The sequence below is a fragment of the Morchella sextelata genome, assembly GCF_020137385.1.
Source record: "Morchella sextelata strain SCLS chromosome Unknown scls_10, whole genome shotgun sequence".
In the NCBI taxonomy this organism is placed as follows: Eukaryota; Fungi; Ascomycota; class Pezizomycetes; order Pezizales; family Morchellaceae; genus Morchella; species Morchella sextelata.
The window spans coordinates 607,766-635,216 of NW_025408625.1; the positions used below are offsets into that span (position 1 = coordinate 607,766).

Here is a 27,451-nt window from a genome sequence, read left to right on the forward strand (position 1 = left end):
TCATAAAAACGTGGGACCTAGAAAGATATGAAACGCCCCTCTGTGCGTGGGGCAATGCAATGTTAATAAGGCAAGGGTGGTCATCAGCATAAACATATGTGGGGGATAGAAATAGCAGTGTTCCAGAAGGAATTTGCATGATAATTTTCCGCTCGTAATGGTGTTTACGCCTCAATTCTAGCAGCGCGCGCGTGCGATATGCATACAGGACCACCAGCCTGGCTAGGTATCCCACCCACCACGAGAGTTGTGTGGTGGAGTAGCTACATGCAATCCCAGGGACTAAAGCTTGTTGGAAGAACCTATCGGTTATTATACCGCCAAGAAGCAATATTGTCCTATCACGGAGATCCAGCAAATGAGGAGAAGCCAAGAATGCTGCAGAGTACAAAGAAGTCCATGACACTGGTAGGCGTATGTTTACAGAATCAACCATGTAGTTACATGTATTTCTACGGGGCACACGCCATAAAAACGTAGCTGGGCAAAGTACGCACACATCGTGTCATGGTCATGTACTAGCAATACCATAGATCTACAGAATAGTCCTACCAACATACATGTACGGTACCAACATATGGGTATTAAAAGAGAGCTGCTGATGATGGTGGAGGAGGCTCCAAATGACTTGCATGTTGGTGTGTGCGGGACGGATTTCGCCCTGTGCGATGCCAGTCTAATAGGTAGGAAAGACCCCTGGAGTGCGGCCGTTGAGTCGCCCCGTTGAGGTCAGCGAAGGAGCATGGATGTTAGGCGTGGTCCGACGTTCAACCGAGACATTAGCCTCGTTCGCACCGCATTGGGAAGAAGAGCGGAAGGAAAAACACACAAATTGACTTATTCGGTCTAATTTAGGGACATCCTGTGAGTTATTTTTGGGAGGCGAAGTTTCTATTTTAAAGAGGTTGCATGTCCCCACTGTCTGGCCTTCTCAAGGGACTCTCATACTCACCCTCTTACCGCACGTCCGTTCACACCTCTCACAGTAGAGCCGAACACCATAGGCAAAAAACAGTAGAGCACGCGAATCTGGTCCCCCCCCGACGTGTTTGACTCTTTCACACACCCCTCAGATATTCCTATATATCTCGGGGAACATCGTCCACACTTCTCTCTTCTATATTCAGAACAGACTCTACTTACCCTCACGCAACATTATCATCACCTCCCATCCCATCCCATCCTATTGTTTAAGTAGAAAAGGCAGAGGCTTCTCCACTTTTAACCTGTTTCTATTTAAATATATCTGCCCCCCATTCCCACTACCCAACCGTTATCGCTTCTATTGCATAGAACGTATCCTTCTAGCACCCATTTGTGTTCTTATTATAACCCGTGCCAATTCCGTCGCGTCGCCCAGTCCACACTGTTTCATTAATAGTACACATTCCCCCCCCACCTCACTTGAGTTCATAGCGACTGTACAATTATCGATCTTTGATAATCAGTTGGCGCGTTCTTCTATTTTTTGGCGTCCTGGCTAGTAATTAGCTTTCACCATGGGCCGAAGAAAGGTACATACTATACATGCGTGCACTTCCCTTCATTCTATCCTATTTTGCTCACGCGTTGTCCGAGATCCCCTTTCTTTGATCGCGCAAACGGCTAACACATCGTCGCATAGATTGAGATTAAACCGATCAAAGATGATCGTAACCGTCAAGTGTAAGCATCTTTTTTTGTACTATTTATCCGTTGTCGGACAATTTGTGTTGACATTCTCGATAGAACGTTTCTCAAACGTAAAGGTGGTTTGTTCAAGAAAGCGCATGAGTTATCCGTGCTCTGTAACGTTGACATTGCCGTTATAATATTCGGCGCCAACAAAAAGTTGTACCAGTTCTCATCAGCAGACGTTCAGGAGATCATTAGTCGGCATAGCTATGTATGTAATTCCTCCCCGGATGGTTCTTTCTGATCGCGAACCATGAGCTAACTCGCAGCAGTATGAAAACGCGCACGAACATAAAGGGCCAGCCGATTTTCAGGCCAAGGCGGACGCTGGTGATGATGACGATGACGACGATGTTGATGATGTCCCTCTAGAGAGAGAAGCTTCAGTGCTTCATCATCTACATGCACCATCCCAGATGCACAATAGGCAACACACTGCCTCTGCGTCCCCACCCATACCTCCAAAGAACCTTGTAGGAGGACAATATCAAACGATGCCTCAGATGGTAGCGCGTACGACGCCACAGCCTTCGCGCCCCAACTCGCGAAACCAAAGGCGGGATAGCTCAAATCTAGTACCCCAGAATCCTTACCCAACATCCCAGGCTCAGCAACAGAACGGATATCCAGCATATGGCATGCCAAACACTTCGGTTTATAACCCGCAAACGAATAGTTCAGTCATGGGGATGTCTGTGCAACAAGCACAGTCGTACCAAGCCTTCCAACAGCAGCAGCAACAACAGCAACAGCAGCAGCAGCAGCAGCAGCAGCAACCGCAAACACAGGCTCAATCTCAGGCCCAAGTATTCATAGGTGAGGCCAATAGGCGACAATCTATGCCGCCAGCTATGCCTATGCCAATGCCACCGGCTTTTCCGTCGGGGCCGGACAGGATGCCTTCTGAAGGGCCGCCGCGCATTGACACGCACCCTGCCAGTGTCATACAGAAGCGCGCTCCAGCAAAGTCTCGAAGTATGTTCACCCCCGTGGGCCCTAGTGATTCCCTACTTGCGCAACATTTCTATGGCGACCGGGTGCAAGGGTCACAACGATCGCACTCTGTAGATGTTGCTACCCTGTCAAGACCGGCCGCAAATACAACTGTTCCAGAAAGCACAAAGCCCGATAATATCTCAGAGTCCTCTCCAAAGCCTGCAAACACGATCCCTCCCATAACTCGCCAAGACTCGATTCCACCGCCACCCTCTCGTACCAATAGTATGGTTTCCAATTCCGGCAAACCGGGGGGATCTAGACCTAGGCTTAAGGTGCAAATTCCCAGTGAGCACTCAGACGCCGGTAGTGCTACCGGGGAATCATCTGCACATGAATCCTCGGGAACTACAGGAAACCATTCGGCAAAGGGCGTGAACGAGGGAGGTCATACTGTTCTTCCACCTCCTTCACCAAGTGTTGGAACTCTTTTGAGTGCAGGCGCCACTGGCCCGGTAAATCCATTTGCTCGTCCGCCCCCTACAACTGGACCAACTGAGCAAACCCCTATATCTGCTCTTCCTAGTCGTTTTGTGGATCATGGGTTGCTGCCGTCACCTTCGGTATTCTATGCGGATTGGCCTGGTTATAACCATCGAGCCACTGATAATATATTGCCCAGCCCCATCAACTACACTACACCAGTAGTAGGCACAGCAAGCAATATCTTCAAGGATCCTCCAGAGAGCAATGGGAAAAGGAAAAGCCCATCTTCATCGGACCATGAGGATGAGGGAGCCATATCGTCCTTTCAGAAACGTGTGAAAACATAGAAGGCTTACTATGGTAATCCTACTGGGAGGCATCGTTTGTTTGAGTTCATACAGTTTTTAATGTTCTTTCGTGGCGTCCCTTTTCGGTTTGAATAGGCACTCGCTTGATCTTTTCACATTTATTTCTTTTGTTTTTTATGATAGTAGGAAGGGGTGGACGAATTTCCTTTTTACGCTGGGAACGGAAATCGGCGTTATCCGTTCGTTGTGTTTTTATTTCCATTGTCACGATTCTTCGGGCTGTCTTGCCGGCTTTTTTTTCCTTCTTTTCGCCCACTTTCACTTTCTCGGTCCATATGGTTTGGGTTGGCTTTTATTGGTTTACTTTCTTATTTATTATGGACTTCTGGTCGATTTCTCATTCCACCGTTTTCCTTTTACAGCTTGCATTTGCATGGTTGGGTCTTCTTGTTATTTTTGTATCTTGCATTCTGACTGAGTTTGATTGCCATTGGGTGTTGGTTGGAACTCCTGGAAAGACTTGATGGGAAGGGATATGAAGTATGAAGTACGTAGCTATTGACTTGTACAAATTCAAAAATAAATTTGATGAGAAGGAGAGTTTAAAGGGTATCCGTGTATATTACTGCCTGTAACGAAAGAAAAAAGTAGAGGTGATTCAGATGAAAGTACAAGGGTGCCAGTTCGAATAAAACTAAGATGAACCCCCACACAATTAAATTTGGGGGGAGGCGGTTACAGCTTGTCCTTGTTGTCCCGAGAGTACTATGGGCCTATCATTGCTTCTGGGCAGAGGTGTTTTGAATTTGATCTGCCCCAACTTCCCGGCTCTGTTCGATCGCCAAGTCCCAGCGCTTGTGTAGCCCTATAGATTTGGTATTAACAAAAAATAACGCTTAAACACGTACGCGGCGTAGAACGCGTCAAAAGGCCTACACGCAAAGTCACACAAGACACAACATACCTGTCACGTCCTCACAATTTTTAGCAGCCGTCTCTATATCTTCATGGATCGCGCCCACAAGCTGTTTCATCGACTCTAGTGTTGCGCGCACGATCCTGAGGGTTGCAAGCTCCTAAGCAGAATGAACATTTGGTGGCTTGCAATTGAGAACTGGATCGATAGACTTAGCAAAGCCCGAGACTTACATCCTTGAGGGCAGCCTCCTCGTCGTTAGAGGGAATGCCGCTGCTAGTTGATGACATTTCTGCAAGTTGGTGGGTGCAGTGTAACGTTCAAAAGTGCCGTATATCCCCGATTGACTGGTCTGGTGTGGAGAACTCCGTGATATTGGGCAGAAAAAGCGAGGAAATGCTCTTCGGCGGGGAACGGCGGTTGTTGGACGTTTGATTGATTGCAAGTAGAAAAAGCAAATTGGACGTTGTTAAAGGTGCGACATACATGTGGATAGTTACCGACAGAGCCGGCCAAGCCCTGAATGCTTCCGGCATAAAAGTTGGTACTTGAATTGCTTTCTCTATGTACTTACGGCGAACTGCGATAGGCACTGAAGTTTTCAGCCATGTGCTGCCTGTAGAAGTCACCGGATAATTTACTTCATCGTCTTATTCTAGCTCTTCATTGGCTCTATTGTTTGCCTCTTTACCAACACTTACCCCAGCCTGGGGATCGACTAGGATATCGTTTCCTGCATACCGGACAAAGCCGAAAGGTAGCAGGCATCAAATCCCGTATTGGGCTTGATTACCCTCGCTCGCTTCTTTATGATGGCTGTTTTGGCGAGTTTAAGGCTTGTTAGGCCAGTGGGCCTGAGGGGGTGGTGATAATGCGTCTAGATTCTAGATTCGTGCAAGTAGAAGAGTTAAAGGCGGAATCGAGGCTAGTTTCTCCATGAATGATTATTTATGACCCAACGAGTTTCGTACAATAGTTCGAAAACCCCATTCAAATCTATTTTTTTTCTGTTCCTCTTCTTTCTCTTCTTAGTTCTTCTCTTCGGAACTTGCCAAACCTTTGTAGAGGTATCTGTTCACCCGAGACCGTCATCACGCTATAATAGTCTCCCCCCCCTTCACCCGAAACTCCTAAATTTCAGTTAAAGAAATATCATGGAGAATTCTTCGGGGACCGTTGCAGCAGCAGCATTCCACCCTCCCGTAACAGGGGGAGCTGCATCATCGTTAGATCATCGGTCTGAGAAGGATGTCTCGACTGAAACCGAAGCGTCAAGTTCGACATATGACGAATTGGGTGCTAACAATTCTGATGTCCCAACGGAGAAGCAACATGAAGCACCAGAAACAAATAGACCAGCGGAGGATGAGCATCCAGAAGAATTAAACTCTCGCAGGAAAGCCATCATTGTGCTTGCGCTTTGTGTAGGTTTACCTCTTTTTAAAGAATCTTCGAGGAGTTGGAGGATCCAGAAGGGTTGGTCTGGGGCTTGAGTATGCTGACTGATTCTTCTAGTTATGCGTGTTTTTGTCTGCTCTTGATCAAACAATTAGTAAGAACATATGAAATAGTGATCATATGCTTGTATGGCTTTTGAAGCTATAGCTGATATTAACGAATCATAGTAACAACCGCCATTCCTGTGATAGCTGGGCGATTCAAGTCGCCAGCAGCTTATACTTGGATCGGCAGCTCGTTAGTCTATCCGTCCCATGTACAGTTTTTTGAAGTTTTAGGCTAACCCCAGGGTTTGCTATTGCTTGTAGTTATCTATTGGCTTCAGCAGCGTTGGTGTCCCCCTTGCAGATCGCACCTTAAATTACAGTCTACTAACTCAAGGTTCGGATATGCAGCCTACTGCCATCATGGGGTAAATTCAGGTAAGGATCACTCCTAAGAGATATGGGCATGACGTTTACTGAATGGGCCAATTTTTAAAGTGATATATGGGGTCGGAAACCAGTCCTATTATCTGCCTGCATTATATTCTTGATTGGGAGGTATGTTTGTGTTACCGCTTTCATTAAGATTTTCAAAAGCTCATATGCGATTCATGCGATAGTATATTATGCGCCGCTGCACAAAATATCGGGATGCTGCTGGCAGGTCGAGTGATCCAGGGAATTGGGGCAGGTGGACAGCTAGGGCTCGTGAACGTTACCATATCGGATCTGATAGCCGTGAGGTACAGACTTCCCAGCGAATCCAGGTGGATATAGGGGCGCCTGCTTACAAGGTGTCTTAATAGGGAACGAGGCATATACCTATCCTACGTCGGGCTCACATGGGCATTCGCCTCTGCAATTGGTCCAGTGTTGGGGGGTGTCTTCACCGAAAAGGCAACATGGAGGCTCTGCTTCTGGATCAACATCCCAATTGGTGTAATTGCGATATTGGGATTGGTGATTTTTCTGCATCTTGAATCACCTCGAATTTCTTTCAGCGAGGGCCTACTAAGAGTGGATTGGCTAGGTATATGCTCCTCATGGAGCTCTGACGAGATGGTACCATTTACTAATTAAATTCAAGGGACCGCTCTTATCGTTTCTGGAACTGTGCTCTTTCTGCTCGGCTTGGAGTTTGGGGGCGTATCCCATCCATGGGATTCGCCAATGGTGCTTTGCTGCATCATCATCGGACTGCTTTTGGTGGCTACTTTTGTATTTGTGGAATGGAAGATAGCCAAAATACCCATCATGCCCCTGAGGTTATTTAATCATCGGACTAATGCGTGCTGCTATCTGATCGGTTTCCTACATGGCATGATATTCATTGCGGGATGCTACTTTATTCCACTGTAAGTTCCCCTCCATCCCTGACTATTGCAAGTTTAAAGCTTATCTCTTTCTCCACACCAATACAGATACTTTCAAGCTGCACGCGGAGATTCAGCCCTACTATCAGGGGTCTTCGTATTGCCATATGTCATCGTGCTTTCCTTAGTGTCTGCTGCATCCGGCTTCCTCATTGCAAGAACAGGTTGGTAAACCCTGTATTAAGCGTTGACCCGTAGCCGTTTACTAATCGCCTATAAAAGGCCAATATCAGCAGGTAATTTGGGGCGGAACAGCCATAATGGCACTTGGAATAGGCCTCCTTGTCAACCTCGACCGAACTAGCAGCTGGTCAAAACTCGCCATATACCAGATTCTGGCAGGAATTGGTAAGTGCAATCATTTCCCCCCTCATGATTACTAACCTACCTAACCAACCAATCAATTAACCGAGTGATAGGCTGTGGACCACTTTTCCAATCTCCCCTAATTGCAATCCACGCGACGATTGACCATAAAGACGTTGGCACCGCCACTACCACATTTTCCTTCGTTAGATCGCTCGGCACTGCGCTCGCGATCTGTATCGGCCTTGTTGTGTTCCAGAATATGATGGAGAACCAGTCGGCAGAGTTGGCGGCTTCATCCTTGTCGAGGGAGGCGGTGCATGCGATCTCTGGGAGCTCAGCGGCGGCGTCCGTTGGTTATGTCCAACAATTGCCAGAGGAGCAGAAGATTATCGCGCAGGATGCGTACGCGAAGGCGTTGAGTACCATGTGGTACTTCTTCATGGCTGTGGCGATATTGGCTGTATTTGCATCAATTGGAATCGGTATGAGCCCACCCCCTCCCCTCAGTTTATAGAATCTCTACTCTTAACTGCTTGGTATCTGATCTATGCTAACTGGCTTTATCTTACATGTAGGCCGGCACCACCTTAGCGACAAGGTTGAATCGGCGCAACCTGCAAAAGCGCGGAAGAGCAGAAAGAAGAGTGAAGAGGCCGTATAAGCTTGGTCATTACCGCTATGACTAGAAATTTGCATTTTAAAAAGCATTACGTTTCTTTATCGGGTCAATCATTGTATCATAGGGTTGTTTCATTTATCACGAGATTCCAAGGCGTTGGTCAAATTACACATGCAACCAATAGAATAAACATAAAAGGTTGCTCGATTTACCAAAGCAATAAAATTTAAATTTCTGAAATTGTAGTTACTGCCATTTCGATACTTCGGTGATGAGATAGGGTCATAAAATGTCACTCGGAACATGTTCAAGGTGTGAGGCAATTATGTAGCTGCTGGACAGCTAGACTGTTACAGTGCTATAGAACATAAGTCGGTATGCCATCGGATTTATATCAGACTGACTGTAGTAAGAGACCGGTGTAGTAGACCGAGGAGTGGCAAAACACCCCATCATGTTGAGTTAATTGGTAGTACTGAGAGTTTGCTGATGAGATCGGTCGATTGATAATTCATTGATTGCTAATGAGATTACTTGAGAAGGTTTTCAAATAGTCTTCTGGACCAGAGTCACAATGTGATAGAAAGATCTATAGCTGCAAAAATCCGGCTCCCCAATTTAAGAAGAGGGTATGTAAGTATCTATGTAGACCGTAATATACCACTCGAATTCGGTCCCAGCTATCAAGAAAATTAATATCTATAAAATATTGAGATAAAAATTATAGAAAAGGTCTAATTAGGATGATAGAGTTTTCGGTAGACGTGCTCTACAATAACACATGATGTAAGATATCAGTATAGTTCGCTATGGGGGGATGTGATTGAGCAAGTATTGAATATTATGGATGGCTGAGCATTATCGAAGGGTTAGGGGTCTTGCTTCATCTTGGCACACTGCCAAGCTCAAGTATCACTTCCAGCGCAGCGTCCACCATGGGCGAGTGGTCTAGTGGTTAACCGTTGGACTGCTCGTCGGGTTAGACACCGAGTGTTTACCCAGGATAAGGTCCTGGGTTCAAACCAGGGGTGGGGGTAGTAGCGCTCACTGATCAATAAGTCGCTGCAGTACCTTTTGTTCTTTTTTGTAGTGAAATAAATTAGGAGGCTATTTTGATTTTTGATTTCTCTAGAGGAGGAAGGGGTGAGTGATGGGCAGGGAATCGACCCTTATTACTGGCTTTGCCCGATCTTTGTGCTCTCGGCGTAAGGTCGAGTAAACTTTCTATTTTGGATCATAGCGAACTGTGTCATTTTGTATCATGTGTTATTGTAGAGCACGTATACCGAAAACTGTGTCATTTTGGACATTTTCCATACAATTAATATATAAAGCTAAATCGACGCAGCCATGGACTATCACTCGATGTTCCTCCAACAGAGTTTATTCTATACATCCCCCACCGGCATTGCAATCGGGTATAGCCGATCGGCATCAAAGAGAGATATTATTCAGTAATTACCCTAGTTTATAGAGCACCGATTCCATTTCGGACTGTGAGGGAAATTGAAAAAAGGAAGAGCCAAGGGTTCGTAGTAGATGAGGGTTTCGGCATCCCACCCTGGGGGCAAGAGATTAAGTTTTAATGACTTAATTCTGTTGAATAAAGATGAAGAGGAGGGACACATCTCCTGTATGAGATAAGGTAGAATCTCCCACAAAAAGCTAAAGATTTTGTTAAGGTTTCCTCTTCAAAGATCTAAAGCTAATACAGTCGAATCTCCCTATAAGGGTACCTTCTATAAAAATAATCGCTCTAGCTCTCGGTTCTTATTCGGCCTTTTGAGTACAAATTGTCCCTTGTTATAAGGGTGCCAATTTCCGGTCTCGAGCGTACCCTTATAGGGAGATTTGACTGTAGCGTGTTTCCCTACCGTAACCACCAAAGATTATCGGGACGAAATAATGATAGAGAAGACTGGAAGAAGAAAATGGAGGTAGGATCGATCTACCAGAAATCCAAGCATTATGTAGAGCAGCAGTGCCAAATCTACAAAGAACAGGTCAAGAAACAGGAGCCAAAGTTCGAAAGTATACGAGGAGCGAGCTCACCCTACATGCGAAATCATACCAAATCCATAGGCCAGCCAAACACACAAGCTAAAAGCCTACAGAACCACAGCCCGCTCTTTTAATTCCCCGGCCGTAGCCCAGAAATCAAGAGGACAAAAGATGTCAAATAGGAGACGGTGGCAGTACCAAAGCATGCTAGGCTACGTACTCGATCAGGTTGCCTGGCTACATGCCCCCAATCATGCAGGTCGAAGGTAGAAGCTAGCTTGATAAACAATAGCGGGGCGTCATTGTGTATACATGTATGTAAGAGATATAGGGGGGGGGGGGGGGGTTGTAGCGACTGGGTAACTGTATCTCCGCATCCCCCAACCTAGCAGCTTCAATGCTGCTTAAGAAAGCCCAGAAACTATACCAAAGCAAGGATTGAGATCGAGCCAAGGGTGAAATCACGAAAGATCACTCGACCGTACCCAATCCTGCATAGGAGTAGCCAAGCCCGGTCAACGTTCCCTCTACGTACATGTAGTAGCTACCGGATGTACCAAGTTTACCGTATCTTTATGTCTGATGGGGAAATATTTTATTTCAATCACCCACAACATCACCCAGATCCTCGTTTCTCTTCAACCACATGCATCGTTTGAATAAAAAAGGAACGTAAGGTCCCACGTACCCTGTAGGTAATTTTCTGATGTAGCAAGCTCACAAGTCTACTATCTGTAGTCACATACAGTTAGATATTGGCCAATTATCATCGACCAATATATCGTCGACGGCCGCAATTGGACTCAATTGAAAGGGAAGCAGCCCTATAGAGGGCATAGCCTCCATGGGATAGTAGTGGCTTATCAAGGCCTCAGAAAGTGTATCACAATACACGTCCGACGGAAGCTAGTGTTATAACTATGGAAGAATTGATTGCTATGACTGTCTATTGGTCAATCGGCCTCTCTGTGTATATGAGCTTCGCCCTGAGGTCGAACCACTTTATATACCCATATCATCTATCGCAAGAATATCGCAGTGCCAGTTACATATATATAAAACCTTACAGCCAGACTCTAAAAGGTGATAAGTACTCGCAAATTGGCCGGTTATACTTTAATGCTCAACTCTCCACCTCTTCCTGCTCATCCGTACTCCTCGGGTCAGAGAATCCTCTCCCATCCTTCACTATCAGCATGTTCACTGCATCCACTATGGTCAGCTAAAGCCTCCAACGTCTAGCAAGAGCGCTACAAACCAATTTCTGCAAGTTCTGCTATGTGGTTATCTCTCGACCCTGGATGCAGCTCTATGATAGCATTATGCAGATGTAGCAGGTACTCTCTATTCTCGCCCGAGGGTCCACGAGAATTGAAGATATGCCTAGCAAGATCTTCGGCAGATGGGATATCTTTGACGAATTGTGGGTTGTCGGGGGTGCCGATGTAGACGGTTGTGATGATTGGGGGGAGGGTGGGGTCTGCTTGATGCACTGGGACGGTGTGAATGGAGTAGCCGTTAATTTCGCGGATGTCAAGGTATCTGGTGTGAGGTGAGTACGTGAAAGAAGATCCCAGAGGGCACTGGTGGGTGGATAAAGCCCGGGTATGGCATTGATATCTATTATTATCGTGGCCGTAGAAGGCCATACCCTCGCTTTTCTTCCACCACCAGATATTTGTCACGGGGCGGACAGCAATTACTTTTTTACTTCTTCCACCTTGGATTTTTCGATCCTGTCTATATTAACTGTTACCTCAAAAGATTCCCGATGGATAGAGACAGACTTAGCGGCACGTACATGCTACTCCCCATACAATATCGTCGGCTTCGTGCTGAAATTTGAAATTAGTGAGCTTTAATATATGAGCTCGGGGTGCTCAACAGCAGGGAGACTACATGATCATTCAATTTCTCCCAGGCCGATCTGGAGATCAACGTTACGACTCGACCGGGACTTTATAACTCATAGAGCCTAGTTAGCCTATGCACTCAAAGGCAGCTTTCTCACGAACTAGCATTTAAAACGATATCTCTTTTGGGATACGTTTCACACTAGTATTCTCTTTCTCAGAAATAGTAACAGATCCCAAAAGAGATCCCAGAGTTAATTGCTAGTAACTTCGTGTAGTTCATGATCGCCGAGTATTTTTATTTGGAAAAGACGACGGTGCCACACGTACGCTTCTGGAGTACCCCTGTGATCTTCACTGGATAGAAGAAGCCGGTCAGCCTTGGCCTATTTACGTATCGATGAGGGGGTTGGTTATGGAGCGATGGGCTGTGTAGTTGTGTGCATATGTGTGCTATCCCAGGCGAACCAACCTCGCCTAAGTATTGCAGAACGAGATTGTCAGCAGTGGTGGTTGGCGTGGTAACACTTGGTTCCTGGGTATAGTGGCCCATACCTGCCAAAAGCGCCTCACGTAGCCTCTAATGTAGCCAGGAATCCTCCGGTCTGTGGGTTTGTTAGAGTTTATAGAACCACAGGCAATGTATGTAGGTATGTTTGCTTGTTTCTTGTTAGTGCTTGTAGAATATTTTCCTACCTACCGTAATGCGGAGGCGGTTTCCAAATGAGACTCCTGTGGTTCGAATAAGCACAAATCAGTCAAAAACTGCCCTTAGGTGGTTGCGTGCGCCTCGATAATGCGGAGGAGAGCTGAGATTTAGTTGTGGGCCAAGAGTACAGACCCATAGCCAAATAGCCAGTACTCTGGAGAGTGTTCAGTGGTCATTTCAATGGTGATGTTCAGGTGTTCAGGTGTTCAGATGTTTAGATGTTCAGTGGGGTATTGTAGGGATAATATGTCAACGTCACGGACGAGGGGGCATCCAGGGATGATAGATAGAATAGGTAAGAAGGATGGTAAGGATACGTTAGTTACATGTATGTAGGTACGTCTCCGGACCCTTCTACGCCTTGTGGAGGGGTTATCTCCAGCCACAGAAGCCCAAATCGAACCCCACCAAGACCTCTCGGCCTATTCAAAGAAGTTCTTATTGCCTTGGATCCCACCCCCTTGACTGTCCGCATCTCATCCTCATCATCTCAAACTTCCCCTCCCTATTCACCCCCTCTACCTTGACCTATCAGAAGTATTCTACAGTCCTTAACTCGGTAAGTAAATGGGCACTCTTTAAATACTGCTTCCTCTTCCTCTACTTCGTTGTTGCTTTATGTAATACACTACTGACCTAGAGCTCCTTCAGCCCCGAACCCCGCTAAACCACATATTTACATCTCTTTTACCCAGATATACTATGGCCTACAGAAATACCTCCAACCCCGATGAGCTACCAGCGTAAGAAAACCACCTCCCCATCTTTTTTTCAGAACCTCATGTCTTGGTGGATCACCAGACCGACCGTACCATCTGAACACGCGCGCTAACATACTTACGCAGTCATGCCGAGCCCGAACAGGTGCGATCATATGCGCACTCCTTCCAAGCATCTTAAAAACTAAAAATCCGTAGGCCGCGCAAATGATGGGAGGTTACGAGAACCGTCCGCCCCCAGCCCGACCCGCAGGAAGTTTCGGCTCCCAGGGCGGTCAGAAGCCCATGTCTCCTCCCGTACATGACCCCTACAGGCAGCAACAGCAACAGGGATACAATCGCCCGCACCAGGGGCAGTATGCTTCGCCGTCGCCAGGTCACTATAACAACCCCCCACCTGGCTCATTTGCACAGCAACGCCCGCCACCGGTGTCGAGACCACCACCAACCCCGGCGCCGCCACAAGGAGTCGATCCGACTTTGTTGCCACTTTTTAAGGCGGTAGATAAGGATGGTGGGTTTGGGATTTTAGTGAAAGTTTTTTTGTAGGTATAATTGACTGATTTTGGTGGTTTCTTAATAGGGAGTGGGCAGCTTAGTGAGAAAGAGTTGCGCGCAGCGCTGGTGAATGGAGATTGGACTTCGTTTGATCCGCATACGGTCAGGATGATGATCAGGTGAGCTTTCTCTTCATGGTTTTTGGGGGGCATCTGTAAATAACTGGGATATGTAGAATGTTTGACACCGATCGCTCAGGAACTATTGGCTTCAACGAGTTCTGGTTTGTTACCGTCATACCTCCCTCGAAATTCGGTTTTTAATTTAACAAACTCGGATAGTGGACTATGGGGATTCTTGGCAGCCTGGAGAGCCCTCTTTGACCGTTTTGATACTGACCAAAGTGGCAATATTTCCTACCAAGAGTTCACCAATGCCCTGGCTGGTGCGTATCGCTTGCTGTCCCACTCCCACTAAAGCAAAGGAAGAAGACGACTGACATATTCCATGAAGCATTCGGGTACCGCCTCTCGCCCCAGTTCGTGCAGCTGCTTTTCAGGTCTTATGACCGAAGAGGTCAGGATCCTCAACCGGCAGCTGTTGTCCCGCAAGGTGGGCTGCGGTGCCCTCCCTGCATCGCTAGGCTAACAATGGTGTAGGTCAAGACGCAATTAGCTTTGATCTGTTTGTGCAGAGTTGTATCTCACTGAAGCGGATGACTGAGGTCTTCAAGAAATACGATGATGACAGAGACGGGTAATTCTTCCTCCCCCCTTTCGTCATTGATCACTGTAAACTAACCGGCGTGGTATGATGTAGGTACATAACATTGAGTTTCGAAGAGTTCCTGACTGGTAAGTTCACATGTACTTGAAGTTAGGAGTTTTTCCACCCAAACCTCCGACTAATGAATTCCCCCCTTTGCTCCCCCCCCGGTTTAGAAATCCTCCGTCAGCGTTGAAAACTCACTGAAACAACAAAGTATTCTGTTTTGATCGAATGGAGAATTCCTAGTGGCACGATGCTGTCTCCTTTTATTCAGTATTTTCTTCCTTCCTTCCTATTTATTTTTATCTCGAAACAACATTTTCTTCGGCATGATAATTGGGAGCTTTTTTGATATTGATTCCCCGGTATCATACCCCCAGCCCCGGTACACTTTCGCTCCATTTACTCAAAATAGTGGAGGGATGGCATATTGGTTTTGGCTTTTTCCTGAGTAGTTTTTGTCTTGATGGCTGTTCGTGTTGTTGCTCGTGTTAGACTTTTTTGTTTGTTAGCTTGACTCAAGAATTGGGGGGAAAACAATTGATTGGCTTTTTTTCCTTGTGGGAGATTTTAGCGCGCGAGAAGAGAAGCAAGCGGAAATAAATGTGGCTTTAGACGTCCGAAGATCAACCCTGTCTGCCTAGCGAGTGATACGTGGTGACTGTACACGCTATTATCCTGTCCTGGTGAAGCTGCATCCTTGGGTTCCAGCAACCTTCAGTAAAGATCGTTGATGCCGATCTGTGTGAGCACCATTCTATTTTTCATCTTCAATTGACGCTGTAGGCGAGTCTATGTAGTCCCTGGGCCGTAATTGGACTCATCTGCCCACAACAGACATACATAGTTCAATAATACTAGTCTGGAGGACTCATCGATCTGCACCTGGGCTCCCGTGTTTACCCTGACGAAGGGTTGCTTGATGGCGGTTTCAAGAATACAAAGCCCGAGGCTGGTTTTGCCCCTAGACTTTGGTGCAGATATCAAGTGCAGATATCAATAAAAATACACTCTGGGTACGAGACCACCAGTAAACATGTAGCTATATGTAGCTGAAGTTAATAAAGGGGGATAGAAAAGTTGGGGGTAAGGGAATCATACTTAGCTATTCGCTCTACCTAATACTTGTGGTGAAAGCCTGGATGCTAGAGGATGGATCTATATACCACTGGGGTACATTCGCCCGTAGTTCTTCCTTCGATCATCATCGTCGTAGCAGAGGAGCTATTGATTAATCAGAGTTAATTATACTGCAGGCCCGGAGAAGATCATTCAGGGGGTGAGGGATGGAGGGTGGTGTGTTCGTGTTTGTGTTGCGGAAAGGAAGCAGGCCAGGAGAGATACATAACCATCAAACCTAAAGATCTCTTGGCGCTTGTACATACGAACGGACTACCAGCCCCTCCACACTTTTCTTCCCTTCTCATACATCTCTTTTACACACGACGACACCACACTATCAAGACATAAAATTAGAAAGCAGTCAGGGTTAATCAGACAATGTAACCTGGCATGCTTCTTCTCTTCTACCAATATCGCCTTTCCTTTCGAATGACGGATCAAGAGAGAAACCAGTCTCAGGTCGTGGGCTTCAGACAATTAAATCTATACTGCCGGTTTTCATACCCCGAGGTGTGAGGTTTTGGATTTTAAAAGAGATAACCCACACACCGGGATCATGATACGAGTGATGGGCTATGATTCACTCATCAGTAAAGGAAGCTCTGACAGTGACTCTAATATTTTGCCAAGCGATCAAAAGAGATAAACAGCAAGTTTCGCGAGAATATATACAGATCAAAAGAAAAGACGGCACAGAGGCTTAAGTGTTATCGAAGGGAATGTTCATTAACTTGACGAAATTCACGACGGCCCTAACAACGGAGTACACCCGACCCCGGAAGAACCAGGGAATAACTAGCTGTCCTGGAGATATCCTTAATGGTTCTATAGAAAGATGGACTATTTAAAACACATCTTGCGAGCTTCGTGATGGATCGCACCTGTTGATGCGGCAGTATTTATTAACGAGTGATACCTCATGAACACGCAAGGCCCTGCTGCTAACTTGGCATGCACCGCGGCAATTATCTCACAGCTTAAGGGGAAGAAAATTAGTACTCGGGAGTTGTGGAATTGGTATAAATCGATCAAACAAGATGGCCCATGGGTTTGTGGATACTTGAAGTGTTGGCCACGGTGCACGTGGATATCGTTGGAACGACACACATATTCCTAATATCAAAGCAGCAGCTGGATTGGCGGGAGTTATGAAGTACGTATCATAAAAGTGTCGGGAGATCTCTTTTCAGTGGTACAAATGGCACTGTAAAGGACACCGTAGAGCTACAAGTGAGTCGATAAATAGCTATAGGAGGGCTCAGAGAGCCATCACATCAACAGAATCATCCCCCAACCCTTCCTCTTCTCCATCGCGGTCCCATTTTCGTAGGCCCCGTCCGAGGCTCCGGGCCTTGAGTTATGGTGGAGGCGAAGTTCTCAATATAAGTATCCTCGGTATTCTTGGATGTGCTGATTAGTATTAGTTAGTATAGTACCGCTGAGAAAGTTAACAAAGCTACATACCTTCCACATAAGGATCCTATGATCGCCAATAGTGTCTCTATTGGCAATGGTTTTCTCAGGCTATTACGGTCGTGTCAGTGTGGGCTCTATGCTTAAATATAAGGTATTCAGTGCTCAATTTGCTGCGGATCCTGGTCCTGTGAGGGCCTGCACGCATCCCGAATCGGCATAACTGTCTCAAACCACCTTCAGGTTACTCCTACACAATAAAGACTTCATGGAATTGGCTGGATAATTAACTAACCTTAAATACCCCACGCGAGAACTCTCAGCCTCGGAAGCCTCCGAATCGTACGCATGCTTTTTTTTTTTTTCAGAAGCGCGAACGTTCCTGGGGAAAATAAGAAAGGAAAACTAGCTCAAAACCTTGGGGTGACAGGGATTACAAATACGGCGGGCTGTACTCGGGGCAGGTAAAAAGTACCGGACAATGCAGGTTTTTGGTTCACCAATGGGTGTGCGTGCTAGGCGTGAGCTACTGCAAAAAACCCCAGAGACAAAACTTGCATTGTCCGGTACTTTTTACCTGCCCCGAGTAGTACATAGCGGCCCCCCCGCCTTGAAAACCCGCTCATTCCTGCGCAACCTTACTATTTCCTTGGCAAAAGTAACAACAACAACACATACGATTTGTGCGAGAGGGGTCAACGTCCACAACGGACGAGAAAGAAGGTGGAGCGAGGCTGCCAATGCCTCTACCTATTTATTCGTTTATTGTCAATTCTGGGTTTACAAGCAATCGAGCAGACTCGATGTACTGTAAAAAAAAACCCAGTAAATACAGGAATTAATACAACTCAATAGACTCGAACTTCGATTTAAAGGTACGAGTGAATTTTAAGCTTCTTATTTTCAAGGTAACCATCACACACCAGGATCTATGCACGTTACACGATCCTGATGTGTGTACCAGGTAGGCGGGTTTCTTTCGGGTTCGATTCTCATATTTCGGTTCTCCTGCCAATTGGACCAGAAAAACGGGTCATTAGTGGCTCTACTCTTCTGGTTTTTATGGAGGTAAACGAGAAATAGGGATCTATGGGGCAGGGTTTGTATTGCTGGCTGGGCCAATGAAATTCCTGCAATAATTCTATCACTCGCTCCACCCTTCGTGCCAAGAAGAACAAGTTGAGTTCTGGCTGGTAAAGGAAAGTAAATTGAGCAAGTTTTACGCCTCGTCGGATAAATCTCTTGGATATACAGTATTGTGCAAGGCGGGCATGGACACAGGCACGTTTTCAATGTCTCGTGTAATAACCTTTCAATGGAACCTAGTACCAGGTTGCGAGATTAGTTGAATATATAAGAGAACGAAATCCCTCCATCTGTGAGAACTTTCTTACTGCACTGCACTTCACTGGTACTGTCTCGATATATCGGCTCCCTCAGACAATAACCAAGAACTCCAGCATAAACCGATCCAAAATGCAGATCCAGTCATTCCTCCTCGCCGCGCTCAGTGTCACCGCAGTCTCTGCCCATTTCTCAGTGACCTACCCCTACTGGCGTGGCAACAGCTTCAAGACTCAATGGACCTACCCATGTATGCGTTCATCCCGTCATTCCAATGTATTAACACAAATCCATACTAACCCACCTCTCTAGGCGGTGGCGTTGACCAATCCATCTCCGACACCAACCGCACCCTCTGGCCGCTCGACGGCGGCGCCCTCGTCTTCAAGCCCTCCCACACATCCGCCCAAACCTATGTCAACATCGGCTTCGGCAACAACGTGACTAGCCTGAACCAAACCCTTATTGGGCCCTTCAACCAGACCGGCAACGGTACCTTCTGCTTCCCACATATCACCCTGCCCGAGGGCCTCGATATCACTGAGGGCCTCAATGCCAGTATCCAAGTAGTCCAGCTCTCCCACAACGGTGGTGCGCTTTACAACGTATGTTCCTCCTTTCCCCCTCTCCACCCCCCAAGCCAAGGATGACGAGTGATAACACGTGACGCAATAATTTAGTGTGCGGATATCACTTTCTCGGCGGAGGCGGCGGAGACACTGGGTGAAGATGTGTGCTTCAACTCCACGGGCGTTGGGTCTGCACCGTTTGAGTATGGCGATGCCGCTGCGGCGGCGACGACTTGTAGTGAGGGGTCGACGAACGCTTCGTCTAGCGCGCAGGCTACCAGCAGTACTGGAGGAGCGGCGCCGGCGGGATCGAGGATGGGTACTGGGGTGGTTATGGGCGCTGTGGGAGTCGTGGTGGTGGTGCTTATGATGTAAACTGATGTAGTAAATATCATGCATGGGTTTAGCTTTATTTCTCTTTTTTTCTCTTCTTCTCGTTTTCTTTGTGTTCTCGCTGGGTTTGGGGGTTTACCTTGTATAGCATTGCTGTAGGTGCATCATGTAGTTAATTCCCCGGCAAACAGTTGTCTATGTCTATGTCCTATTCTAGGGAAGGAATGAATGGATGAATATGTAAATACATATTATGCAGTTACTGGATGCCAATGATGAAAATACATGATACTGAGATTTAAGACACCGCACCACAACTTTTTAGAATTTGAAATGATGATCGCAAAGCCACCCACAACTCCTTACTAGCTAATTTACAGATGAAGCGATTTTGAAAACGAAATAGTCTTCAAAACAAAAGAAAGAGGAATATAACTGTGACCCCACAATGAAGGGAACCAACCAACGAAAAAAGAAGAAAGGAAATGAGCACTCAATGCACCAAGGTATTAAAAGCATTGCATATAAAGATAACCGCGCTGCTAGTTCTATCTATACCCTTAGTCGGCACCCAGCAGCTGCAGCCCCAAGCGGAACTGCGCAATTGCAGTCTCCACATCCTCATAATCCAGCGCACTAATAGCCCACCTGGCATGCTTCTGTGCTTTCGTCATTTCCTCCGGCGTCACCTCCTTCTTAACCCTCTTTGGCGGCGCCGCTGGCGCCGGCGTTGGTGCCTGATGGTAGTGGTTCAACGGCGGCGGGGACTGCGAGTACGGGGATGGTGCATACGGAGGCTGCGCGTAGGGGGTCTGGGGAAGAGGCTGCGTGTAGGGGGCCCGTGGAGGAGGCTGTGAGTACGGAGTCTGCGAGTAGGGAGCCTGAGGAGGCTGCGGGGGGTTATATGGTGATATATCGGGGAACGAGGTATTCGCCGGTCCCATTGTTGTGGGGAAGAGGCTAGGCGCACTGGGTTCGTGCACGGTTGGTACCTCGGGGAGGTACTCGTGGGGTTTTTCTGGTGACCGTGGGGGGCTGGGGAGGACGGGTGTTTGCGGTGCGGGCGGGGGGGTGGAGTGTAATGAGGTACGGGCAAGGCGTGGCTCAAGATCGACGGACTCGTCGGGGACCTCCTCGATGCTGGGGGCGGGGGGTCGGTTTGCGTTGCCGTAGATATCGGGGGGTGGCTCGGTATGCTGGTTGCCGTAGATGTCTGGGGGTGGTTCGGTGTGGACGATAGGGGCGGGCTCCGAGGGGGCGGGCTCTGGAATGGCGGGTTTGGGAGGGTTGGGGTCCTGACCGGCTTGGATCGCTTTCAAGATACGACTAGACTGGTATTTACCATATATAATCTTTTTGTGGGTCTAGTAGGTGTTAGTTAAGGTATTTGAGGGAGTAGGAAGAGAGGGACGGTACGTCTGCGTCGAGATCGCCAAATACACGGCAAACTTCGAGGAGAGTTACGCCTGCTAGCAGGGTATCGGCGGTTTGACTGCGGTAAATTAGAGGTTTGGCATAGCTTGTAGTGGGGGTTTGTAGGGTGAGTAAGGTACCTGGTGGCTCTGTTGGTATCGATTATTTGGGCACCGTTGTTAAAGATCTTGAGGGCGAAATTCTCGACGTAGGCTTGGGCGGCCATGTCGTCGGTAATTAGTTCGTTGCCCTCCAGGGCTGCTTTCCGCTATCTCAACGTATTGGTATTAGTGAATGGTCTAGATAAGACGAAATGTAGTGTAAAGTACCCGCTCGAGCTCATCCATAAGGTCGGTAGTCCAAACAGTGCATTCCGGACTTTGTGAATGCAGGGAATTGGCAAGAATATGTTTGATTGCCCAAAAGTAGCCTATCCCAAGCCAAATCAGTCAGTACCACTCTTGACAAAAACTAAGATAAGCTGTTCACAGTAGAAAACTCACAATAGTACGTGATGACAGGATCAACATTGCGAAGCTGATTCCCGCGCCGAATGTACTGTTTCACCGAACTGAGCTCGCTCGGAGGCTCCCTGACTGCTGCCGACTTGCCAGACATTGTGTGTCTGTACGGCTGTCGTTATAAGAGGGTGATGGGATGAAAGTGGTACAAGTGAATCAGGAATTCTCTTCTTTGAGGACAGGAGCTCTAATTAGGCGTGTTTGTGATGATGATGCTAAAGTTTCTGTGTGGGGTGGACGAGATGGATGATGGCGGGGTCAGCCAGCCTGCTTGCGGAACGACGACCCACTCTCACTGTCGCACAAGGTGCAGTTGTCGCCAAGGCCCCCTTTCCTCCTGGGTGCTGCTACGCTTATCGATAACGATAACTAGCATGCTGTTTATGTTTATCTCTCTGGAGTAGGAAACAACATCCTGCAAGCACTCGCCCGGATGCGCACGAGTTCACAGAGTAGGAAGGAAGAAAGGAAGATTGCCTGCGCAGCGGCAAAGGCCGCCGGAATGGCGATATTTGGATGACTCCTACGTAATACTACTTTATCTAAATGATTTATTGTACGACGCTTGCAGAGCTCTATGTATTATTAAGGTGTTCAAAGGAGGTGGATATAAAGCTTCAATAAACCCCTCTCAACACTACAACAAAGCCATCTCATCTTCCATCGTCGTCACTACTAGTTACCAGTACTATTGAGAAGTTTAAAACACCCAATTCAGTTGCCTAATACCCTCTACCCATCTTATCCAACACTGCAATGGCTGTCGCTCCGAAATTCGCAGCTCATGTGTTGAATGCTCCGGCGGGTCCAGTACACACGTTGGAGCTCTGTAAGTAATATCATTACCTTGCTCTCATATTTAAAGAAATTCGAGGCTGAATAGCTTCGATATATACACTAGACCTCGACTACGTCTGCCCTGTGAGTTCACAGTCAATATTTGAATTATCGATTCTCAACTAGCAACTCATCCAGCTAACCCTCCATCCAGTTCTCCGCAAAGCTCTTCAACCGCATCTACAATGACGTCAAACCCCACGTCGAGCAGAAATACCCCGGCAAGGTCCAGGTAAGTAGCAAAGCCAACCAATCTACCCCCAAAACGATACTAACCCTGCCTTCCCAGTTCATATTCAGACACCAACTGCAACCCTGGCACCCCAGCTCCACACTTGGTAAGCCGCCCTCCTCCCCTCCTTCTCACTCACCAGTTCTCACTCGCCCATCCGTCCACCAGTACACGAAGCCGCCCTCGCCGTCGAACGTGCCGACCCCTCAAAATTTTGGCAGTTCTCCGCAGCCCTGTTCCGTGACCAGACCTCGTATTTCGACGTCAATGTCGTGAACGAGACACGCAACCAGACCTACGGCCGTCTCGCTGCGCTCGCCGGTTCCATAGGCGCCGACCAGAAGACCATCTATGACCTACTCAAGATCGGGGATACACCTGTGGACGGCGCTCTAAACACCGGTAACCAGGTATGTCGTGTTGGTGGTGATGAGTGAGTGGTAGGGAGGAGACTCGGGCTGATGATAGCGCCAGGTAACGAATGACTTGAAGCTGCATGTGAAGGCGGCGCGACTGACAGGAGTCCATGTGAGCCCCACCGTCATATTCAATGGTAACGTCGAGAATGCGATTTCGAGTGGGTGGGAGCTGGGCCAATGGGTCGAGTGGTTTGAGAAGAATGTTGGTTAGAGCTTATGGCCTCGCTTTTTCAGCTGGGTTTGTGCGGGGATGGGGGGAGGTGAGTGGTTGGGTTCTAACTGCGGTGTGCTGCAGTGGAAACCGGATTGAGATAAGGACCCTTTGATTCTGATTGTACGGATTGTACGGGATACCATCGTAGTAGTATGATTGTCTTTATTCGTGATTCTTAATCGAAATACAACCCCGCCAGGTATAGAAAACAAAACAAAAATCATAAGTAAATAGAGTGAACACCAGTGACAAAGAACGCAAGCAATAGATGCATCCCTATGATACAGAAAGAAGATAAAAATTTAAAGATAAAATGAAACGCGAAACGACAGAATTATCAATAACGTATACCGCTGCTTACTTTTCAGCATCCTACAAACGAAAGTGACCCCTATCCTATCTATTACCCAACACCTTAAACTGTCCGATCTCAAACTTATGACGAGAAAAATTGGCTCTTCTGAAAGCTCTCGATACTAATATCGCCTGGCTTTGTGTCTTTTACCATTTCTCCCGCCATCTCGCTTGTCATTGTTGCTGTTCTGCTTGCTGAGCCGTCTGTGATTTGCTTCGCACCACTTGCGGCAGCAAGCTCATTCTTCCGGGTGATAACTTCCAAGTAGGGACTTGGAAGATACCCCACTCTGCTATCTCTGGCACGGCACTTCCACCACTGCGATGGATTGCCCATGGGATCGCATTTGCTCAAGACAGCAACGAGATCCCCCTTCTTCACGTCCAATTCAACTCCACCCTGAACCTCAGGTGTAAAGTCGAACATTGCGCGGCAAAACTCGAGCTTGGTGGGGTCCATGCTGGCTGCACCGCCTGCAGCAAACATTTCGGGGCCACCAGCGGCCTCAATCCTTCTTCGCTCCTCGGCTTCCTGTCGGCTGGCGAGGGCACGGATAAGTTTACCCATGAGGTAGGGCAATCCGAATACAGCGACAATGAAAAAGAAAAATGGCTTCTTCGATGGCTTAGGAACACCTGCTCGGCCGCTCTTTCCGTTAACACCGTCGAAGGCGGCAAAGTTGGAGGCCGTCAACTCGCTTGCTGATGCAGGTAGAGGTCGGCCAGTGAGTTTGGCAAGGGCAATGCGGGCCCACCGCATCATTGTGAAAATTCCGAGAATGGAGCCGAGGGTATTTTTGAGGTTTCCGAATTGCTCGGCGACTTGTACCATAGCTATAGACAAGAGCGATCAGCCAATGCTCCAAGTAAAAATAAAGCAAATGTGAATACAAGAAACATACCAAAAAACGAAGAGTGTGTCGCCATATATGTCGATTCAAGCATCTGAGCGAACCCACCAAAAGCACCAACGATGCTCTCAATCATCTGGAAAGTCGCAGCGGTGCTATTCTGCATGCCTTGGGTAAGGCTGCTTGGGTCATTGGGGTCTCCGCCTGGGTATCCACCCATTCCTCCAAAACCACCAAGCCCACCCATTCCCATTCCCATTCCCATCCCACCGCCGTACATGCTGCCACCATAACCTCCGAATCGGCTATATGGTGATGAGTATGAACTCATTGCCCCATAGCCGGCGCCCATACCGTAGCCAGGCGGTCGATTGTAGGCTCCATACGCGCCGCCAGCCGTTGTCGCGGCGGCACCGAAGCGGTTGGCATTTGCGTTTGTTAAACTCGACGGCCGTGCCGGGAGCGCTGGGGCACCAGGGGCTGCTGCTGTTGTTGTTGTGGCCGAAGCTGCTGGCGTTGCCGGGGCGGTCATTGTTTGTACAGGGGGTGATGAAAGGATAGAGGCTTAAGAGAAGGAAAGGGACAAGTTAGAACGAGTGTGGTGGCTAGATCGATCGATAGATAGGGGAGAGAGGTGTGGAGAGTGAGGGAGGAAGGTTGACAAGAAGAAAGGGAAGGAAGAGGAGGACGGGTTGGGATGGGATAGGTTAACACGTACGAGCACTGATAGTACCGTTTCGCTCCCAGGGTTTAGGAGGAGAGGGCTGGGACATGGAGAAGGAGAAGGAAGAACGGAGATCGGGAGGGGGCGAAGAGGCAGTGGGCGAGAATCTTTCTTCTGCTTGTTCTTCTGCTTGTTCTTCTGCTGGTTTTCTGCTGTACTTATTCGCTGGCGATGAAAAACCGAGACTTTGTTGGCCAGTTCAGTTGGGCACCGATGCCGAAGTGTTTCGTGACGGGGCTGTAAAAATAAAATGAAACCACAACGTACAGGAAACAGATCACAACTATTTAACACGATTAAAGTACGGAGCCCACAGCAGAGAAAAAAAAAAATAGAGGATGGAGTACTGTCTATCTCTATCTCGAAATTTTATTATTCTCGATCGAGGGTTGCTACAGGGAAAAAGAAAGGAAGCAAGCTCATGCTGCGGACGGTGCAAACCTCGGCAATCGGTTCAAAGCTAAAACATCTCCGCATTTTAACCTCGCCACTTTCAAATGTCTCCTAGTAAGCTAGGTCAAAATCCATCACGTCAAAAAATAAGCCTGGCCATTGTGACAGGTTTGATTTAAGTGGAAATAAATGCCATAGAGGGTTTGGGTATATAGCTAGTCTGCGGTCATTGGCATCAGAAATATTGTGGTGATGTCGGTCAAAGCTTCTCACTCTCACGTGTTAGGTTGAGGTTACTGGTCGGTCCGTTCTTTGGCCCGCAGACCCCTACCCTACGTGACTTAAATCCATAACAGGGTCCTCCTAGGTTCCGTGTAGTAGTAGCAACCGATCCAATAGTGGTCTAGATCATACAATATCACTCGCCATCCACGATTTCATGGAAAGGAGAGATCCAGGTTAATTGATAATTCATCAATTATGTAAGAGATTTAGGTCCCATTAGACATATTTCCATTCTCCTCTACTATCATCTTCTTTCATACTATATGTCCAGCCTCGCACGGTTTTTTTCGTGAATGATTTAGCCCTCAAATGAGACGATGGTCTGGCGCCATATTCCTATCGTGTCTATTTCGGCCACAAATCCAGATAATTAAGAGAACTACCGCATTCTAGGGTAAAAAAAAATGTTTATCTCTACCCACATTGGATTGTTTTTCACTTTTGAAATCGTCGATGTAAGCTGCCTCGATGGCTTGTGCCCATCAAGGGCGAATTTCAAAACAAACCCATCAAACATTACGTCTTTATTATAATTATGCGTTTGGATAGAAATAGAGGATGTATCTATGTTCAGTGACCACTGAACCCATTTACACACCGTTCTTTTGAGAGCTCGCTCACTGGGATCTCTTTGTTGAGCTTATGCGGCCTTGAAACCACAAATCTGCATAGGAAGTGAAGAGCAATCCTGCAGCCGTATGGTGGGAACTGTTTCTATTTCCAAAGAGCTGCCTATAAAATTTATATACGCGTCGATGTAGGAGGGGTGGAAATTCTTGACTATCGTATACGCTATCCATTTTGCTCCTATCCGAGTGCAATAATGATTGCCATCCATTATTGGCTCGATAAGGATAATCTTGTCAGAATTCTCGTCAGGAACAATACTGCCATTACCGATCATACCGTATGAACAGGTAATTTGTGATTTCAAGATCGACTTCTCTAAGGTAATTTTGTAGACGGGATTTTGGATATCTGAATGCTCTGCAGGGGCTGTCTCCAAGCATGTTCGTGCAACTGGGCATATGAATAGAAAGTCCATGTAAAATCATTGACCCTGTTCTAGTGTCGGTGGTCCATTAAGCCAAAACGTTGATCCGAGTTAGTAGGTGAAGATCATCCCTAGAGGGCGAAATACCCGCGAGCAACCCATTGACGCAATTAGTTTTACCCATCATTGTCGAAGTGAAAGTACATCCGTATAATCCGTAATAGACCGTTCTCAGGCCCATTAATATCATAATATATATCCAGTATGTAACGAAGATAGGTAGTTTCCCTGTTTTCATCTTCAACACAGGTGATTATTGAGCCCTCATGTTGATATATCAAATACCAATACACCTCAGCTAGGCTAGCCAGTAACATCACATCATATTTGCAACTTCTGGTGTTTCCTCTCTGGATTGAATCGAACATTATTTTATAAGTTATGCCATTTCCCAAGTTTCGGATTCAACTCACTATATATCTTCCACACAATAAATGTACCTGATTAGCCAAGAAGGTTTGTGCCTGTATCTACTCTCCAGAACTCCATACTGATAGACTCCTCTCTAGAGTTGGACAGATCGAGGACGCACGCCCCCACATTTATTGGCAGAGATAGAGCATATAAGGTGAAAGAAGTAAGGAGTATTATGCGCATATGCATTGCTACGTATCGACCCATGCGCGTGTGCATGAAATATTATAGCTAAAAACATTTAAACCAGCTGTGTCCCAAAGCTGCTGATGGAATACCTATATACCATTCAAGGCCATTCTAAAAGTTATATAGAACAGAGTTTTTGTCTGCTGGGGATGCTCGGAA

The 27,451-nt window shown here is 47.1% G+C and overlaps 9 protein-coding genes across 9 annotated transcripts; 5 read left to right on the forward strand and 4 right to left on the reverse strand.

Annotated features, from left to right (window-relative positions):
* Positions 1-1,499: 1,499 nt before the first annotated feature.
* On the forward strand, positions 1,500-3,443 carry H6S33_001141 (uncharacterized protein; the record flags this gene model as incomplete). The annotated part of the gene is made up of 4 exons (XM_044832486.1): positions 1,500-1,514; positions 1,625-1,665; positions 1,729-1,885; positions 1,947-3,443. 4 exons carry the CDS (start codon positions 1,500-1,502, stop codon positions 3,441-3,443), a joined length of 1,710 nt encoding a protein of 569 aa, XP_044694108.1.
* A 737-nt stretch (positions 3,444-4,180) lies between these two features.
* On the reverse strand, positions 4,181-4,610 carry H6S33_001142 (uncharacterized protein; the record flags this gene model as incomplete). Its single annotated transcript, XM_044832487.1, has 3 exons — positions 4,181-4,269; positions 4,369-4,480; positions 4,554-4,610. The coding sequence occupies 3 exons, from the start codon at positions 4,608-4,610 to the stop codon at positions 4,181-4,183; spliced, it is 258 nt and encodes an 85-aa protein (XP_044694109.1).
* An 864-nt stretch (positions 4,611-5,474) lies between these two features.
* H6S33_001143 (uncharacterized protein) lies at positions 5,475-8,105 on the forward strand (the record flags this gene model as incomplete). Its single annotated transcript, XM_044832488.1, has 13 exons — positions 5,475-5,744; positions 5,836-5,872; positions 5,946-6,015; positions 6,087-6,107; positions 6,174-6,200; positions 6,261-6,320; positions 6,383-6,505; positions 6,569-6,792; positions 6,850-7,117; positions 7,184-7,299; positions 7,358-7,483; positions 7,555-7,926; positions 8,020-8,105. 13 exons carry the CDS (start codon positions 5,475-5,477, stop codon positions 8,103-8,105), a joined length of 1,800 nt encoding a protein of 599 aa, XP_044694110.1.
* Positions 8,106-11,187: 3,082 nt separating this feature from the next.
* On the reverse strand, positions 11,188-12,762 carry H6S33_001144 (uncharacterized protein; the record flags this gene model as incomplete). The annotated part of the gene is made up of 10 exons (XM_044832489.1): positions 11,188-11,267; positions 11,323-11,606; positions 11,768-11,804; positions 11,866-11,899; positions 11,964-12,021; positions 12,248-12,303; positions 12,386-12,394; positions 12,473-12,522; positions 12,614-12,649; positions 12,759-12,762. 10 exons carry the CDS (start codon positions 12,760-12,762, stop codon positions 11,188-11,190), a joined length of 648 nt encoding a protein of 215 aa, XP_044694111.1.
* A 566-nt stretch (positions 12,763-13,328) lies between these two features.
* H6S33_001145 (uncharacterized protein) lies at positions 13,329-14,804 on the forward strand (the record flags this gene model as incomplete). The annotated part of the gene is made up of 10 exons (XM_044832490.1): positions 13,329-13,369; positions 13,472-13,490; positions 13,544-13,859; positions 13,929-14,022; positions 14,079-14,126; positions 14,185-14,288; positions 14,357-14,455; positions 14,503-14,599; positions 14,663-14,697; positions 14,785-14,804. 10 exons carry the CDS (start codon positions 13,329-13,331, stop codon positions 14,802-14,804), a joined length of 873 nt encoding a protein of 290 aa, XP_044694112.1.
* Positions 14,805-18,622: 3,818 nt separating this feature from the next.
* H6S33_001146 (uncharacterized protein) lies at positions 18,623-19,434 on the forward strand (the record flags this gene model as incomplete). The annotated part of the gene is made up of 3 exons (XM_044832492.1): positions 18,623-18,740; positions 18,803-19,095; positions 19,171-19,434. 3 exons carry the CDS (start codon positions 18,623-18,625, stop codon positions 19,432-19,434), a joined length of 675 nt encoding a protein of 224 aa, XP_044694113.1.
* Positions 19,435-19,952: 518 nt separating this feature from the next.
* H6S33_001147 (uncharacterized protein) lies at positions 19,953-21,423 on the reverse strand (the record flags this gene model as incomplete). The annotated part of the gene is made up of 5 exons (XM_044832493.1): positions 19,953-20,756; positions 20,809-20,884; positions 20,946-21,073; positions 21,135-21,235; positions 21,309-21,423. The coding sequence occupies 5 exons, from the start codon at positions 21,421-21,423 to the stop codon at positions 19,953-19,955; spliced, it is 1,224 nt and encodes a 407-aa protein (XP_044694114.1).
* A 659-nt stretch (positions 21,424-22,082) lies between these two features.
* Positions 22,083-23,025, forward strand: H6S33_001148 (uncharacterized protein; the record flags this gene model as incomplete). The annotated part of the gene is made up of 6 exons (XM_044832494.1): positions 22,083-22,155; positions 22,228-22,247; positions 22,318-22,395; positions 22,453-22,501; positions 22,564-22,805; positions 22,870-23,025. The coding sequence occupies 6 exons, from the start codon at positions 22,083-22,085 to the stop codon at positions 23,023-23,025; spliced, it is 618 nt and encodes a 205-aa protein (XP_044694115.1).
* Positions 23,026-23,464: 439 nt separating this feature from the next.
* Positions 23,465-24,765, reverse strand: H6S33_001149 (uncharacterized protein; the record flags this gene model as incomplete). Its single annotated transcript, XM_044832495.1, has 2 exons — positions 23,465-24,216; positions 24,285-24,765. 2 exons carry the CDS (start codon positions 24,763-24,765, stop codon positions 23,465-23,467), a joined length of 1,233 nt encoding a protein of 410 aa, XP_044694116.1.
* Between the last annotated feature and the right edge of the window lie 2,686 nt (positions 24,766-27,451).